We start from the raw sequence: 18,281 nt of genomic DNA, 5'->3' as shown, positions 1-18,281 counted from the left end.
GTATGGTTGCCTCTTTTTAGGTTTAAATAATTAAAAGATTTATTGGGCACAATATCATTTTTTTTCTCTCAAATTCGTTTCTAGAAACGACGAAACATTCGACTTGTTTCGTTCAAGTAGTTTCTAGAATTGTAAATAGACATATATTTTGATTTATGTTTCTAAAAACGGATGAAACAGAACAACTTTATTAAACACATTTTAGGTTGTTTTTCCGTTTTTGAGAACAAGAAAACACAAAAATGATAGAAACGGAACGTTATCAAATGATACCTTATTCTTGAAGAACGAATTGGTCCAAAAGGGTTCTAGGAACAAAAATGCAAAAGCAATTCCCCCCTCCTCCCCTCCTCCCCTCCTCCCCTCCTCCCCTCCTCCCCTCCCTCTTTATTTCTGCTGATATTCATCTCTAGCAAGCACCATGAGATTGGGTATCCCCTGAGCTATGCTTTATGCAACTCCTCGTTGAGAATCACTTATGCAGAATAGAAACGTCTCCGAACAGTACCATAGGCCATGCTAACGTGCCTTGGAAGATCTACATTTCCAGATCAACGCCATTCAATAACTTTTAAAGCGCCTTTCCTTTGACATTGGCACTGTCAAATTGGATTAAAAATCAACCCACAATCCGGTGACTTTTAACATCCACAAAATGACCATAAAATTTAGAATCTGTGGGCAACTAACGCAGCCATGTGGTTAACATACTTGGGTCATTACAAACCTATACAACCGCTATGGTGATGAGATAAGAAGATTCATCGGTGGCTGAGTGATGGGATGATTCAGATGTGACACTAATCACTTCCCACCTCTTTTTTTTTCTATTGTACATTGTCGATGGGCTGCGACATACACACCCATCTATTGGGATGTGTGTCTGAATCTTTTCAATAGTTGAATGATTAATTAGACACTAATTGGACAACATGCTAATCGGAGTGAAGCTGAACCACTTATCAATTTTTTAAGGGAGGGTGTTTTGTTAATTTCACGCTTTTCCCTCTCCCTTTACTCCGTTCTCCTCCATCTAGTCTGGATCCACTCCCCTTCTCACGTCGGCTTACCGTCTCTCTCCCTATCGTAATCATGGTTGTGGTGGTATTCCGAGTAATACCGCAACAAAAAGCAAAATCATAGTCGAGAGAGAGAGAGAGAGAGAGAGGGGTTGAGACACGTGGCCTCTCCATGGCAGCATATCCACCCCTTCGCACCTGCACCATCTCGAGAGCGGATCAGGTTCACGTACGAGAATGTACGAGAACAGTCCTGACCCGTGGATATAGAATCAATTTTCTCTCTCTTCATTTAATAGATTCTATATCCATGGATTAGGAGTGTATGAGAACATTCTAGTACGTGAACCTAATTCGTTCACCACCATCTTACCAAACGTTTGAAATTCAATTCGAATCGAATTTTATTCAGTTCGATTTGGCTTATCTTGTCCTGTTTCGATTTAAATTTTCGATTCTTAGATAGAAATATAAATCAATCATTGTTTCATTATGATGCAATGATTGATTTATATGTCAATCGATCTTTCTCAATTTTCGATTTATATGATGCAATGATTGATTTATATGTCAAGACATATAAATCTTGAGATTTATAGTTCATCAGTTGTTTCTTTGGAGGAACTTCCAGAATCTATAACATTTTCGAATCTTGACAACGAGACGGATTCAAAGGAAGGAATATCATTCCTTTATATTTCAGATTGGCATGTAGCTTCATTAGTTGATCTCTTTCAAGTGGAATAGAAGGAGTTGAAGGATTCTGAAGAGGGGATCCAACATGTTGACGATATTAAGGAAGTACAAAAATGAAGATTCAAATGGCCGTTTCTTCTATACCGAATAGATTCATCATATAAGATTTTCCCCTACTAGCTTGGCTCCAAATAATGGAGGAACTTAATTTGTGGTTTGATTTTATGGTCCTTGTATTTTCTTTTCTTTTACCCTATCTAACGTTGATATGGTGCAATTTAGGTTCTCACTAATTTACTTATTCCTACCTTTTGGCTGTCTTCTTTCTCATTTAATATAATATTTATTCATTCAAATTTTTTATTATTAATTTTTTGACAATCAAATTAAGCCTTAGTTAGAAGGCAAATATATCTTTCTTCACTCTTACCCTTTCCTCTTTAACGTATAGGGTAGCGAATCCATTCTCAAATCTCAAGCCCTACTGTGCAATTTAAGGCCGACGGGGGCTGTAGGGTAAATGGGTTCCATTGCCAACTACCTAAAAAGCCTTTATATGCTCAAAGGAATCGAATTCCGCATTAGCTAATCGTGCCGGGTTAAAGGGCAAACTAATTAATATTCGGTCATTCCTGGTGCAAGATAACAGAGTGATGGGTGCTTGACCGGTACTAACAGACTACATAACAGACCAATAGAGCCCGACTAGAAACGTACATGAATGATCCCTATTCTTGTGTGCGATAGGTGTTAAATATAAACAAGTTTTTTAGGGGGTGGAGTAGTTTGGGCCTTTGTGTGTGAGTGGGAATGCAAAACTGCAACATATCCATGCCTGGCCTCTAAAGGCCCAACTGAAACTAACCAGGACCAATTGATTGATACACCAAGATTCCATTGCCAGTTATCTAAAAGCAGAGGTGTAAATAGATAGTCATAAATTCGAATTTAATTTACAATCGTATTTGCATCTTGTCAAAGGGTATCTGAATTCGAATTTGAATAATCTGAAAAATAATTATTCGATTTGATTCGATGTCCAACTTTTCACCCCCCCAAAAAAATAAAAAAAAATCGATGTCCAACTAACAATAAAAATTAAGTAGCTAATAATCTAGAGATTCTTGAAGATTCAACATATTCTAGAGAATGAGAAAAGCTAAAGCAACCAAGAGATATTGATTAAAAGTGAATCGTATTAATCGAGAGGAGATGTCAGGGTTACACAAGTCAAGGATATAGACGGATGGTTGAAAATCCGAATTCGATTTGTATTTGTATCCATATAGGGCTATCCATATGCGATCTTGAAATATCCAGATCCGATCACATCTGATTTATTTGCATCTCGACCTAAAAGCTTTAATCGGTTATGGAGAAAGAATATTCCACTCCCAAGTTCCAACACAAACCAAGAAATAATCTATTGATCACTTGTGCAACATGACCCTTTCTTGTGCAGCCAGATACAACTAAAGAGGAGTTTAGCTAAGTTAATTAAAAGGACTTAAGAAAGAAAGTTATGTGTTGGAAACTTTCAATGATTCTGATAGTCACCTCATTTTCTTTGTTTTTAATTCACATTAAAGAAACAAATCTTCTTCTTAGTTACGCAATGAATGAATGTAATTAACTTTTAATGCATAGAGTCATAAACAAGACAAAATAATTGAGGATGAGAACACACATATTGAACTCTCACTACAAACAATGTATTGGCCAAGTCATTTGGAATTTAAAATTAATCCCACTTAGAAGATAGCTTATGAGTCTTGACCACCTTAATCAACAACATTACAATTCCGACCGAGATGACTCAATCCCCAATTAGGCGAATAATCTACGAATTCAATTATAAAATAAAATATTTAATGACAAAAAAATGTGAAAATTGAAGTAACATCTAAAATAGAACATCAAAATTAAATACTTTATTTATTGAAATTTTAAAAACAAAATGAGATGCCATTCAGAATAAGTAATGTCAATTTTTTATCAATATAATTCGCGGAGTTAGTTACGTGAAACTGACCCAAAAGCATGCAATTAAAAATGAAAACATGAAAATAAAACTTATAAAAAGCATGAGAATAGAATAATTCCTTCACTTGGATATTTAAACAATGGCATGGATTCAGCATGGCTAATTTCTTGACAATATGGAATTAATCATCTGAAACTGACCCTAAAAATGCAAAAACCCAAATACTTCTATGGTGATCTTAATGGGACCCACATAAATACTTAATTATATAATAATTAGAAAACCATTTACTTCCAAGCCAAACTATTTGGACTTGTGAGGTCAAATAAAGTAGCTTCTTCCTAACTCCCAACTCAACATAATATAATCAATAGGAGATTAGCTAGAGAAGGTTTTTAGGTGATGGGTTTCAATCTCAACTGCAAGTTGGTGATAGGACAGATCAAAATACCAATCATCCTTTCTATGTTTCTTTAACTTCAAGAGAAGACCAAGTGAAGCAATTGCTTCATTCCAAATGTTCAAAAGTTGTTTCAACCTCACCTAATGAGTTGTTTTCTTATCTCTCAATTCCTATAAAGAAAACAACATAAAACCCTCCATTGAGTTCACAAGTACTAATCCTATAACTGTTGCTTTAGCTTCCACCCTTTTTAAAATTACAATCAAAGTAGCTTTTCTTCATCAACCAATATATAAAACCATAACCCTTATTGTTCCTTTGATGAACCTTGGTTTTATTTGTGTTTAGGGAGATGGGTTCTTTAGATAGATCAAAAAAAAGAGTTCAGCTATGGAAGAAAGCTGCTTTCCATTTCATTTTGTGTTTCATTATGGGATTCTTCACTGGTTTCACCCCTACCAGTAAAGCTTCAATCTTCTCTGGTTTTGTTATTGCCTCCAATGGATCCATCAAGTATCAAGAAATTTCCCCACAGCCAATGGAAATGATACAACCTGCAACTACTACAACTACTCAAGAGGAGACCTTGAATAGGAGTTTAATGGCTGAAACTCCCGTGGCAGTTCCTGTTCCAATTAGTTCATCTTCTCCAGTTGAAGCTTCAGAAGATTTAGAATTGATTCCTAGAAAGGTTTTGATTATTGTTACACCCACAAGATCAAATGATAGGCTTCAAAGTGCTTTACTGAGAAGAATGAGTACCACATTAAAATTGGTTCCTCCACCTCTTCTTTGGATTGTTGTAGAGTCTCAATCAGATTCTTCTAAGGTACCAGAGATATTGAGGAAAACAGGAGTCATGTATAGGCATTTGGTTTCAAGGCAAACTTTTACAGACCCAGAAGCTGAAATGGATCATCAGAGAAATGTTGCACTTAATCATATAGAACAGCATCGACTTGGCGGGATCGTCCATTTCGCGGCGCTTTCTAACTTCTATGATCTTGATTTCTTTGAAGAAATCAGAGAAATTGAGTAAGAACTTCTTATCCCTTTTACTATGGTTCCTCAAAAATGTTCTTATTTTGCCTTAGTTATAGTTTTGCAGAATAATCATGATTAGATAGATCTTAAACATGGAACAAGACACAACCCAGTTCTTTTGATGATCTTAACTACCAACCCATTTCTTTTGATCGTCTAAAACTACAAGTTTAATCAGATTTTCAGTGCAAGTCTCTAGAAAATATTAAAATTGATCAACTTTTCAGGGAAGAACTGAAGGAGTATAATACTATTTTTTCTTTTCAGGATTCTGATATATCTATGTGGAGAGAAAAATATTAAAAGTGATGAATCATGCATTGCAATGAGCACATCATGAAAATGGAGGTTAGATTAGTTATTTTTTTTTTTTTGGGGGGGGGGGTATGCTGTCTTCTAGTCCGTCACTTGCATAAGTGGCTGATTTTGAAGGGTTCGGAGGAATTGACCCATTCTTCGTGTTATCTTCGTTATTGGTGGGGTCTCGATAAACTGACAGGTCCATGCAGGCAGCAGTCCTTGAGAAATTTTTTTTCTAAGGCTATAAGGGTTTTTCAATAAATTATATATATATATGATTTGATTATATATTTATAGCAATGGTTCTTTCTCTAAAATCGATCTGAGAGAAGTGTTAAGGACAAGTAATCATAATTCTATTCTCCACGGATAGTGAAACAGATCTCATCTTAATGTGGACGTAGTCATGTAGGCAATCTTACTGAACCACGTTTTAATATCTTCGGGTACGATTGTATGATTGTTTATTTGCGTATTCCATTCTTTTCAATATTATTTTAGGTTATTGTTTGTTTGTTTTTGTTTTGTTTTGTTTTGTTTTTTTGTTTTTTTTTTTGTTTTTTTTTGTTTTGTTTTGTTTTGTTTTGTTTTTTTTTTACAAATTACATGATCAGTTCATTAACTTTGGAGAAATTGCAGGGTTTTTGGTGCATGGCCTATAGCTTTGGTATCTGCAAACAGGAACAGAGTTGTGATAGAAGGACCTGTTTGTGATTCTTCACTAGTTATAGGATGGAATGCAAGAGGAACAAATGACAAGGCCAATCCTGTGGCTCCAATTCACACTTCAAGTTTTGCTTTCAACAGTTCCATTCTCTGGGATCCTGAGAGATGGGGTCGCCCATCTGTTCAAGACAGCTCACAGGTCTAAATCTCAAATACTTACTGCCTCAATAGTTTAAGATCACAGTAGCCTCTAACACAAATACAAATATGAAAATGATTTTATTTTCAAATATAAATTAACCATTAGGGTGCCATTATTTTCTCAACCCTTTTATTGTACGAAGTGTGAAATGCCCTTTTACCTATTGTTGGAGTTTCATCCAACCATTAAACCCGTAGATTAAGAGATTCTATCTTTATTATGGGTGACGAGAATTTGAGTCTAAATCTTATTATCGTATTTAATTTTTAGGAAAAAATTTGGATTCAAAATTTGATTCCCTATCAGATTTGATTTCGGATTCGATATTTGATTTCCTGTTGGATTTAAATTTGGGTTTAATATTTGAATGATATATTTCAGTATATGTGCAGTATCATCTCACAAATACTTTATATTAGCAAAATTCATTTGATAGTGTTTGTTTCCATCACTTGGATTAAGAATCAGATTCCCTCCTCCCCATTTATTAACTTAGATTTGTCAAAAAGTTTGGGTCCTCCTAACCACTTCACCAAACAATTTCCAAGTAAAGTTGAAAGCAGTTCAAACCTTCAGTCCAGTTCTAGACCTTTTTATTATTTTTTTCTTTTTCTGATGAACCAAACACTGAATTGGAAGGGGAATCTCTAGGTTTTACTAACTATATTTATGTTATGCAGAACCCCATGAAATTTGTACAGCAAGTGGTTCTGGAAGATGAGACCAAGTTAAAGGGAATCCCAGAAGGGGACTGTTCTAAAATTATGCTTTGGAATATTCACATACCAAGGCAAATTATATCTCACCTCCCAAGTCAACCCTCTCCATCAAATGGAAGATAGTAGAGAAAGTACAATTAATTTGGTGTTTTGAAAATTTTTTATTATAACAAATATTTTCTTCTATTTTTATTTTGTAGATTTACTTTTTAAATTTTTTAAATTGTACTTTTTTTCTTTATACTTTGTAATTTTGTAAAGCAAAGAAAAAATGACATGGGTTGAGGATATTTTTTCTTCACCGCATTGGTGATATTTAAATTTTGTGACTATGAATCATTTTATTTTACGTGACAACTTAGGTGGTTAAAATTTTATGGACAAGAATACCCCATATATAGGATCCTAATCATATATCAAGTTTTAGCCTAGTTGGAGTGATACACATTGTAACCACATGTCGTGACAAGATTTTCTTTCTAAATATGTAATTTTCAAAAAAAAAAAAAAAGCCATCACCAAACTGATCGAGGATCTTCATGAGCAAGTAGTGTTATAAAAAATTGGAGCCGAATTGGTTGAATCGGTTGATTCATATTAGAATTGACTTTGACCAATCCCAATTTTGAACGTTTCATGGTGGCTGATTCTAGAGATTTTGAGACTAGATAATTGGGTTTTTAGAGAGAATCCGATTCTAAGATTTTTAGAACAAATTCTGACCAACTCTAATCTTAATCGGATCAAAATCGATAGCAACCAATTTGATCCCAATTTCAAATTTAAAATCCTTGTAAGCAACAAAACCCTATTGTCTTGACCATGGTTCTAAAACTCAGATTGGATCAATTAGATCAATTAGATTGGATCGGTATCGACCGTGATTGATTTCCGATCTTGACCTATTCGATATCTATCCACTAGTAAGGCATAAGGGTAAAGATGATAATAAAAATGATTTTTATTAAAAAGTGAAGATAAATCTGTTTGACACAGTCTGATCCATGGTGATCTGAATTGATATCGAATCAATACTGGCTTTGGTCGATCTCAAATTTTAGAACCTTGGTCTTGATACAAGAAATAGAAATAAAACTACAAAGAAACATGGTAGTCAATGATCATAAACTATCTAGCATCCCTTTTCAATCCAAATCAAGCTACATGTCTTCTTGGAAACTAATGGTAATGAGTTTTAAAAAAAAATGGTAATAAATTTGTACAAAGCAGAGACAATGATAAAAAAAGTGATAAAGAGGGAGAAGAAACAAAAAATAAAAACAAAAAATAAAAGGTCAAGCCCTATTAGGTTAAGTATCTAGAAGGGTACTATCAAAATGGAACATTTTACTTGGTCTAAAATCTAAATCATGACGACAAATGAAAAGTGATGTTTTAACTCTTTATTATCGAATAGTGATGTTTTATCTGTTTTATAATTAAATTAATTAAATTATGAAAAAAATACTCAGCATGCTATTGGGGTGCCTAGCCTATGCGACTCTCCCTCAATCCCTCCCCTTTGGAAATGACGACAATATCATTCTTCTATCAATCTCTTCATTGGTTGAAATACTAACTTAAAAAAAACTAGCAGCATATTCAACCCTTTTCCTTAAATTATTAAAGAAAAATAAATCATTATAGTTTCTTAACTATTAAACTCAGTCAATTTACTATTGGACATATTTATAAGGAGAGATATGTGTCCTCACATAAGAGTTTATTTATTTATATTTTTTTAAATTAAAAAAAAAATGACATTTGGAGAGGGCATTAGAAATGCTATATGTTCATTCATAGAACATTAGAACTCTTCCTCTTATAAAAAAAAAAAATGCAATTGCCTGTAAAATTTTGTAAAAGAAAAACGTTCAATGAACCGCTAGGGGTCTAAGAGGGTGTGAAAATCATTTGCAATCACTCTACCGATGCAGTAAACATTGGGTAACTAAGAGCCCCTTAGAACACATACCCAAATGCTCTTAGAACACATACCCAAATGCTCTCAACCATCCAATGCTCACCAAACCACATCGCTCGTTGCAAAAGATATAGACTCGCCTAGGAGGAAGGTAAACTAGCATCTTCTCCGCTCTCTCTCACATGAAATGATCTAGTTACGCTAGGGGTGTCAATTCTTAAACCGAACCGGTAAAACTGGCAAGACCAAACCGATAACAACACGGATCGAACCGAACCGAACCAAACCGAACTGCACCGAAAATCGTATGAATCCAAAACCAAACCGAAACCAGCTCAAAACTCGGACCGAAACTGAAACCAAACCGGTAAGAAACCGAAACACTCCAAAATTCATTAAAAAAATCAAAATTTGCATAGTTTTGCAAACATTTGCATGGAAAGTCGAATCCAAACTGGACCAAAAACCAAAACCAACCCGGTTACAAATCGATTTAAGAAACTGAAGACAAATCGAGACCAAACCGCACCGAAACCGAAACTAAATCGCACCAAAACCGAAACCAAACCGAAACTGGAATTTCCTTATTGGTTCGGTTTCGGTTTCAACTTTCCCACACCGAAACCGACTCAACCCAGACCAAAACCGAGCCGGACCGACCGATTGACACCCCTAAGTTACCCTGTTATGTACAAAATTATTCCGACACAAAATATTATTTTATTATAAATACTCTAATATCATTTATATAAAGGATTTTCACTATAACCTTATTTTTACCGAAAGAAAAAAATGATAACCTTATTGTTTTAACCGTTTACTACAAAAACATTTCTTTTATTAATAAATTATTTTTAAATAATTTTAAAAATCCACTTTAGATGAAGGTTACATGTTCTAAATACATCTACAAACCTGTTGATAGACAAACCCGTGTCTCCCAAATGGTAGAATCAGAACAAATAGATAGAGATAAAAGGTGTCAATCAGTTCGGTTCCAATTTAAATAGTTTGGTTTGAATCAGTTCAATATAAATGACAGAAACTGAAATCAAATAGATTTAAATAGTAAATTACACAATTAATTAGTCGATTTTTCACCTCATATTTAAACAGTTTGGTTCTATTTCGATAAATTGATTTTGGTTTAAATTAACAACCTTACACAGAGATAAAAGAGTGCAACCAAAACGGCTTGGCTAGAATTTTAAAAGGGGAATTTACGATCATTCCCCTGCACTTAGGGCCAGTTTGATAACGTTTCTGCTGTTTCTGTTTCAAGAAAAGGCAAAAACATAAATTTCCGTTAGTAGAAATAGAAACAAGATTGAAGGTGTTTGATAATCATGTTTTTGGAAGTCGATAGTAAACAGCGAAAAGAATGGCCACGAGTCATTTCCAGAAATGGCGAACTTGTTTCGCCTGGGTCGTTTCTTGAACCATTAATAGGTAGAAATTTCAATTTCTATTTCTGAAAACAAGTGAAACGAAACAGTTTTATTAAACATTTTTTGTTCCGTTTTTATTTCAGAAATGCGTTTTTTGAAACGTTATCAAACGGTCCCTTAGTCTATATTTATGAAAACTCCTCTACCTTTTTTTTTTTTTTTTATACTCCCTTGCTTTTGAAATTTGACATCTCTTTCTCTCCTCTGCTTTTTAATACCCAAATTACCCCTCCATTTTACTTGTAACCTATTAAACTTTTTCAATTTTTTTTTAGTTCAAAACATGCTCTTACTTATCTAAGAAAACTACCAACCCGCTGTCCTTTTTTTATTACTTAATTTATTAAATATTACTTTGTTGATTGAAACTTAAATTCTCTCCTCTGCTTTTTAATACCCAAATTACCCCTCCATTTTACTTGTAACCTATTAAACTTTTTCAATTTTTTTTTAGTTCAAAACATGCTCTTACTTATCTAAGAAAACTACCAACCCGCTGTCCTTTTTTTATTACTTAATTTATTAAATATTACTTTGTTGATTGAAACTTAAATTCCTTCTCGGCTTTCTCCCGTATCGTTAGTTTTCTATTATATATTTTTTCTAAATACATTAATATTAGGTCACTTAAAGATATTATATATTTATTAATTTTTTTTCTCATCCATCATCAAGATTATTATTATTATTTTTATCTCATTCATCATCACGAGTTTAGTAATATATATATATATATATATATTTATTAATATTAGATTGATATCTTTTAGTAATCTAATTTTTTTTACTAATATTAGATCGATATCAGACTTAGTCGATGCTAATTTTGAATGGTATTGACTTAATGTTACATTCCCTGTTAGAATTGGGACACATGATTTTACACATGATTTTACAGATTGAAAAAATTATTAAAAAAAATTGAAAAAAATATTAGATTTGTATCGTTGTCAACCAATATCGATATAGATCATTTAATCTTTCCACGATAAAAAGAGATTTAAATTTATAAAAACTCACCACGCTCTAATGGAGGAATGAGACCCATGTAAAGCATTGATTTTCATTCCTAATCAATTCGAACCAATCAATTTGAAAAAAGTTTAATAGGTTATAAGTGAAAAGAAAGAATAATCTGGATATTTAAGAAGAGTAGGGAAGAAAGAGCTGTAAAAGTCAAAAAGCAAGAGAGTATTAGAAAAAAAATAAAATAAAAGGTATGAGAGTTTTTAGTAAATATAGGCCTAGAATAAGGGTTTGATACTAAATTGCCCTTTTTAAAACCCCCACTCATTCTGGGGTTCGTAGGGCTCAACCCAACCCTGACGGGGCCCAAGGTCGGGCTGGGCGGAGATATCTCAATCAGACCCGGCCCTATTGAGCTCAAAGTCTTCTATAATAATGGCGGGGTTGGGTCCAGGGGTGGGCGCGGCAGTTGCTGGGGGAAGGGGAAGGGGAAGGGGAAGGGGAAGGTGCGGGGGAGAGATGGAGGCCGTGCGGCATGGGGTTGAGGCAAGAGAGAGAGAGAGAGAGGGAGAGATGCTAACAGAGATCTTCAAAAGCAGAAGCCAAAACAAAATTCGTCAAAATCACGACTCAGAGAATCGGGCTGGAAGAAGACACAGACCTACAAAGAGTACTTGGAAGGAAAAACCCAAAAAGAAAAGAAGAAAAGAAAAAAACACTGAGGATCTCTCTCCCTCTCTCCTTCCTTTACAATGGCGGAGTAGAAGACGATGGAATGAAGACACAGTTTTCTTGCTTACAGTGTCTTCACCAACTCCTAATCTAATAAAACCCCATTACCATTTCGTTCTCAATGCTCCTCATGAACGAACCTAGTCGCCCTTTCACTACATCATGATAACCCTTCTTCTCCTCCTCCTCCTGCTGCACCTCCTCCTCTTCTTCCTGCTGCTTCTGCTGCTCCTCTTCCTTCGGCTGCTGTTCCTCCTCCTCCGGTTGCATCGCTGGTACGGTTGGGATAATAACGGATTCATGCTGTGAATCCACCAATTTGTTGAATCTCTTTTCGCTCAAACCGAATGCAGTGGCCAGCTCAGGACCCCTCATTGTCTGGAGAATTGAATTCGCACCTACCAGGAACTGGGGATGGTTCCTCTTGGCTGAAGTGGTGAACCCGAAGAACTCCATTGGCCCTTCACGAGAAGCTATTTGGCAGAAGGGAAAGTACCTGGGTGCCACGAATATGTCCCCTTCACGCACCTTCGCGTTCATGGCCGAGCTTCCGTTCGGGAACACCACCTGTATAGACCCTTCTCCACTCAACACGATCCCGTACTCTGTCGCTGTTGGGTTCACATGTGGCGCCATCATCGATCCCTGAATTCAATTCATATCAAATTAAATACGTCAGATCAAAATTCTAGAACTGATTCGATCTTCAATTTCATGTGGTTGCAAGGTGGTTGATGAAATACCGCAGTGAGATTGACGAGATAAACGCCGATGTTGAAGTGTTTGAGAGGATGGTAATCGTGCTTGTCCACTGCGAGACTCCATCCATAGCTATTCTGGAAATCAGGGCTCTTGTCGTAGATGTTGTAAGGGTGGTGTGATCCTACAGTGCTTTTCCCTTCCTTTTCCTTGTTCTGCTGCTTTCCTATCACAGATCCCAAGAGCTTCCTCCATGACCATGTTCCCTGTTCTTCTTCTCGTTTTTCTTGTGTAACCTTTTCGTCGTCTTCATCTATTTCCATAGCTTCTAACCTCTCCCGTTGCTTCAATTGCATGAAGGAGGCCCAATTGCCTGGCGTTTGCGCATCCGGTACATAAAGTATAGGTCCTTGGGTCTGTCTCGTCAAGAAATCGTCCAATTCGCTCTCAGTGATCTGCAAAAAATGAAAATCATCAGCTTAATTAAGGCTTTCTGTTTTTGATTTCCATACCTATTGGTAGTATTTAGGATGACAGATTATGAAATTTCTTGGGAAGCTTACGTTCATTGCAGCACAGAGGATTTTGGGGTCAAACCCGGCGAGCACGGGTTGGGGATCTCTTCCTCCACCGATGAAGAACGACTGCAAAGAGAAAAAATGTGAAAAAAAATAAATAAATTTGACTTCCAAGAAAAGATTTTTTTTCTTGGCCATTCACAGGGGTTTGTTTATAATTGTAGGAGATTTGGTGAAAGAAGGAAGATTAGATCAGTGAGACACGACAGAACCTGGAAGGGTCCTCGTCCAATGCTCTCGGATGTATCGATGCTGCAAATAATCTGGAGTCTCTGGCCTTCGCCTGTGTTCAACATGTAGAATGATGAACCAGCTGGGATTGTATACAGATCCCCTGTATTCAATTGCTTATCCACCAAACTATCTTTGTGGATCCACCCGATCTTCACTTCCCCTGCATCAAACCCAAGTTGCAGAAATTAACAAAAGTCGTTAATGAAAGCATATATTAATCCAGTTCAAGAGGGAAGAAGAGAGAAATGGAAGTGGGTACCCCTGCGAACAAAGAGGACCAAGTTGGAATCGATGTACTGAGGGATGAAAAGGGTTTTTGGTTCCATGTTGATGAAGCCAATATGAATTGGGTTTTCCATGCCCTTCATTGTTAAGCCTCTCACAACTGTCATCTCCCCTGCTTCTGTACTAACAATCCGTTGCGAGCGATGCAACAAGAACATATCCCTTCTGTCCCCTCTCTCTTCTCTCCTTCCCTGACCTCCCCTGTCCCATTCTCTTCCTTCTCCTTCTCCTTCTCCTTCTCCTTCTTCATCATAATATCCCATTGCCATGGGAAGTGAGAAGAAGAAGATCACAAACAGAAACAGTGACAGAATGTCTCTGCATTTGATCGTAGCCATTATGTTCTCTCTCTCTCTTTCTATCTTTCTCTTCGCTTTTTGGGTTCTATTACCAAAATAAAATGCTTCTGGTGGTGTGGACAGTGAGAGACACTGAGATTGGGTGTTTAAGAAGAAGAAGGTGGGGGTGAAGTGGTAATGAGAACTGACACGTAACATTCATGCAGGATTATGAGGGGTTGCTGGCGGGTTTCTGATTTTCTTTCTCTCAGAGACCAGACAGAGTCTTAAATTAGAGAATTTTGATACTCTTCATGCAGTGACGGAATTCTGTCACGTGGATGGGTGACATGATAGTTCTTACCCGTTTATTTCGATCCATGTACTAAGGTAGTTATAGTAGTTACGATCAGCTTTTCTTGCCGGGTCGAAAGGATTTTCATATTTGCTCGACGGTAAGTTGGGTCATGGGTGAAGATCCGACTGTCCGACGAGGAAAAATGGCAGAAGTCTTGGCTGGGCCAAGATCATCATTTTGAGCCCGGAACTATGTAGGGCCCATGTTTGGGCCCTTTTTTTGGGACAGGCCAAATTATAGCCCCACCGCAAGTTCATCTTTGCTACACCAAATATTCCGTTCCATACACTATAGTTGGTTGGATGATTGTCTTATAAAATTTTCTTTCTTTAAGGTAATACATCGATCACACAACACTTCGGACATATCTCTCCACTTCAACCAATCTATTTTAATTCTTTAAACAATATCATCCTCTATATCCCTTCTTTATTTATAATTGAAGACATAGGGGTGGCAAAAAGATCACCCTGCCCCTGGTTGGTACCCATGCTGGTGCAATAGCTACACAACAAGGTAGCGATCCCCAACTCTACATCCCTTCTTTATTTATGATTGAGTCCAGACATAGGGGTGGTAAAAAGACCAACCTACCCTTGGTTGGTACCCACACTGGCTCAATAGCTGCAGAACAAGGTAGCTATCCCCAGCTCCATATCCCTTCTTTATTTATGATTGAGTTAGACGTAGGGGTAGCAAAAAGACCACCCTACTCCTGATTGATACCCATGCTAGTGCAATAGCCACACAACAAGGTAGCGAGCCCCAGCCTCTACAAATAATATTCTACATTTAAAAGTACAAAATATTTTGTATATTCTGATTGGGATGAGAATGTCAATCACTCTTTCTGAAGAAGCTGATCAGGGCCCATATATGGATAGCCAAGGCCCATATCAAGCTGGCCCAATGTGTTACATACTTGGGCTGGGCTAACTTTGACTCACCTTAGCACTGCCCTAGTGCAGCTGTAGTTGCAGTGTTTTCCAAATGGCCTAAAGTTAGATGTAGCGGAGAGCCCTTACAAGCTGGGCTCGAAGCAAGGGAGTAATCATGGCCCAGTGACATTTTGCTTCTAAGTTATGTTTGGGTGAGCTTCTTGGTTGCTTGTAGAATTCAGTTTTGAGGGGCTTTATATGGGTTACCAATCAAATGATTTCAGTTGGAATCTTTAGCATAGTAGCTAGAGAACATACCTCCGTCATGAACTGCGATGCAGCTCTTCCTTTGGAAGCTTAGAAAGGGGGTCTTGGTTATGTTGTTCGTGACCACACCGGCACTCTCATCTTTGCAGTTTCAGAGGCAGCAATTTTCGGCAACAGTTCTATCGGGGAAGCTATGGCAATCAAAGCAGGGTTGAGTTATGCTATTTCTGCTAGTCTCTATCACATACAGGTTGAATCTGATTGTCAAGAGGTGATCTCCCTTCTCCTCAATTCTGGGAAGTCGCCCCCTCTACAAATGCTACATATTCTTCAAGACATTGTGCGTTTCTCTGTCAATTTTGAATCTTGTAGTTTCCTCTTTACTTCTAGAGAGGCTAATGGCTTTGTTCACTCTGTAGCTCAGAAGGCCCAGTCGATAACCAGTATGACAGTTTGGCCAAACTCTACTCATTGGCTTCTTGATCTTTATATTAAGGATGCCTTGTGCTCCTCTAGTTTCCAATCTTCAATGAAATTTCTCTTTATCAAAAAAAAAAAAAAATCTTATAATAAAAATTTCAAACAAAATACACTCATTATTTTTAGGGGTATACCTACCAATAGTATAGGACACAACCAAGTTCTCTATTAAGCACCTTTTTTTTTTTGGAGGGTTGGGGAGGGAAGAATGTCTCTGATTGCATGGCCCTTGCATGAGAACCAATGAGGAACAAGGATTTAGTTTTTGGTATCGGTCTCTGGCGATAACGATATGATAGCGATCCAATCCGGATTGGTATCGTATTAGTCACTTTTGCCTTTGCTTTTTGAAAAAAGTACATTTTTGTACTGTTTTACGCCTAAAATGATACAGGTAACCATTTTGGATAGGTCGGATATCAGTGTCAGCCGATGTCAATATGACACTATGGATACGATCAATACGATGCCGATACTTGAAACCATGATGAGAGGACACACATGGACATCAACAGAATGTGGAGTATGTTTCTATATTTCATAAAGGTGAGGGTCACACGACTTGAGACCGTTCTTTAGCCCTTTCTTTCTTACCATGTGAATACCAACTGTGGCCATTCAAGCCATTCAATTGAAAGAAGACGACCTAGAAAAAATTGGATGGCCCCATCATTTATTAATACCAACTGGGGCAATTCAATTCAAGCCTCATAGGGATGGTACCCATTTTATGGGTTTGAATGGTTGAATTCATCAATTGGGTTCATTTTTAGATCGTTTACAATTTATTATCAATTTGAATCTGTCAAGAACTAAGATTTGTTAAAATGTTGAATACAAATAAGTTCATCTTAAATACTATTATTTTATAGATCTTCTCCATTCGCCAACCCATTTATATCACATATCTATCCAGACCATTTCCTCAAAGAAGATTTTCATGTTCAACATGCAAGCAACTCTAAGTCTTCATATGCTATTTTTCTCTTCGTGGGTAAGCACTAAACTAAGCCTTTTTTTTTCTAAATGAAAAACTAAACTAAGTCTTTATTTTCATGCGATTCTTGTTAAAAGAAAATGGTAATTCTCTATGAAGAATGTGTACGTTAATTACTTAGGCTGGGTTTGGTATGCATTCTCGGAATAGATTATGGGTCTAGAACGCATTCTGATGGCCAATTATTCTTCGTTTTCTCACTCCCAAATACGTTTTAAAACCAAAACCTATCTTGAGAACGCTTACCAAACATACTCTTAGTAATGGGATTATTCGAATGATACATCTATAGATACTGTTAGAGCATATACTATTCTCTTGTATTCTCTTCATGGTTCTACCAAAAAATAAAAAAAACAAATACCTTTTAATCATAATAAGAACCTCCATATCTGGGTAATTCCGAGCATTACGCCAACGTTACTGATATGTTCTACAATCATTAACCCTAGGAAAAATATTGTTAGATGGGCTACTCGCATTATAAATGAAGGAAAGTGTCTCATTATATGCTAATTATATGATAACGGGACAAGCTTTGGAGGTCAATGCTCGGGGTATACTCTATGGGATGAAACATACATCAGATGGAGGATGGATGATAGAAGAGATCTGAAATGATTCTAAGGAGATGGAAGATCTTTTTTCTGAGGGGAGCACTAAATTGTGGCCCTGGAGCTCATTACCACTGTTGCTTGATGTCCATAATGTTTTGTTTAAAACCAATTTTTGTTTCAGTCCCAACAACAATGCAGTAATCGTTATGCACAATTTAGCTAAAATGGCTATGAACAATAGGCTCTACATTAACACTGTTAACCCAAACATTAATGTTCTCTCTTATCTTCCTTAATTAATGAAGTTTTTATTTTCATCAAAAAAAAAAAAAAAACTTGATTGGCTTTGTCTTAATCCTTAAAGTTCTTTAAGTCAGGGGCAAAAGAAGGTTTTCAAAATTAATTGAGAGTGATTTTTTCAACTTTTAATAGTTATCATTGTTTTGCTAGTTCCTAATTTATACACGTGAAATAACAGGTTTCACCCTCACTAAAAGGGGAAAATTACATTAACTAATTGGGCAAAAAAATAAGGTTACAAAGACCCCTTTTTTTTTTTTTTTTAAT

The 18,281-nt window shown here is 36.3% G+C and overlaps 2 protein-coding genes across 2 annotated transcripts; one reads left to right on the top strand and one right to left on the bottom strand.

The window, feature by feature from the left end:
• The first annotated feature begins 4,307 nt into the window (after positions 1–4,307).
• Positions 4,308–7,354, top strand: LOC122057695 (beta-1,4-xylosyltransferase IRX9-like). The gene is made up of 3 exons (XM_042619902.1): positions 4,308–5,137; positions 6,086–6,311; positions 6,995–7,354. Exons 1-3 carry the CDS (start codon positions 4,455–4,457, stop codon positions 7,154–7,156), a joined length of 1,071 nt encoding a protein of 356 aa, XP_042475836.1. The 5' UTR covers positions 4,308–4,454; the 3' UTR covers positions 7,157–7,354.
• Positions 7,355–11,957: 4,603 nt separating this feature from the next.
• LOC122057408 (vicilin-like seed storage protein At2g28490) lies at positions 11,958–14,406 on the bottom strand. Its single transcript, XM_042619489.1, has 5 exons — positions 13,874–14,406; positions 13,593–13,774; positions 13,366–13,446; positions 12,847–13,257; positions 11,958–12,748 (listed from the first exon to the last, which is right to left on the bottom strand). Exons 1-5 carry the CDS (start codon positions 14,394–14,396, stop codon positions 12,194–12,196), a joined length of 1,752 nt encoding a protein of 583 aa, XP_042475423.1. The 5' UTR covers positions 14,397–14,406; the 3' UTR covers positions 11,958–12,193.
• Positions 14,407–18,281: the final 3,875 nt, after the last annotated feature.

Source organism: Macadamia integrifolia, chromosome 12, assembly GCF_013358625.1.
Source record: "Macadamia integrifolia cultivar HAES 741 chromosome 12, SCU_Mint_v3, whole genome shotgun sequence".
In the NCBI taxonomy this organism is placed as follows: Eukaryota; Viridiplantae; Streptophyta; class Magnoliopsida; order Proteales; family Proteaceae; genus Macadamia; species Macadamia integrifolia.
This window is presented reverse-complemented; position numbering and strand designations above follow the sequence as displayed.

Coding starts and splice junctions, on each gene's coding strand:
- LOC122057695 (XM_042619902.1), top strand. CDS start 4,455: ATGGGTTCTTTAGATAGATCAAAAAAAAGAGTTCAGCTATGGAAGAAA. Junction 5,138..6,085: donor GAAGAAATCAGAGAAATTGA/GTAAGAACTTCT, acceptor GAGAAATTGCAG/GGTTTTTGGTGCATGGCCTA. Junction 6,312..6,994: donor CTGTTCAAGACAGCTCACAG/GTCTAAATCTCA, acceptor TATGTTATGCAG/AACCCCATGAAATTTGTACA.
- LOC122057408 (XM_042619489.1), bottom strand. CDS start 14,396: ATGTTACGTGTCAGTTCTCATTACCACTTCACCCCCACCTTCTTCTTC. Junction 13,258..13,365: donor TCCTCTGTGCTGCAATGAAC/GTAAGCTTCCCA, acceptor CATTTTTTGCAG/ATCACTGAGAGCGAATTGGA. Junction 12,749..12,846: donor ATCTCGTCAATCTCACTGCG/GTATTTCATCAA, acceptor AATTGAATTCAG/GGATCGATGATGGCGCCACA.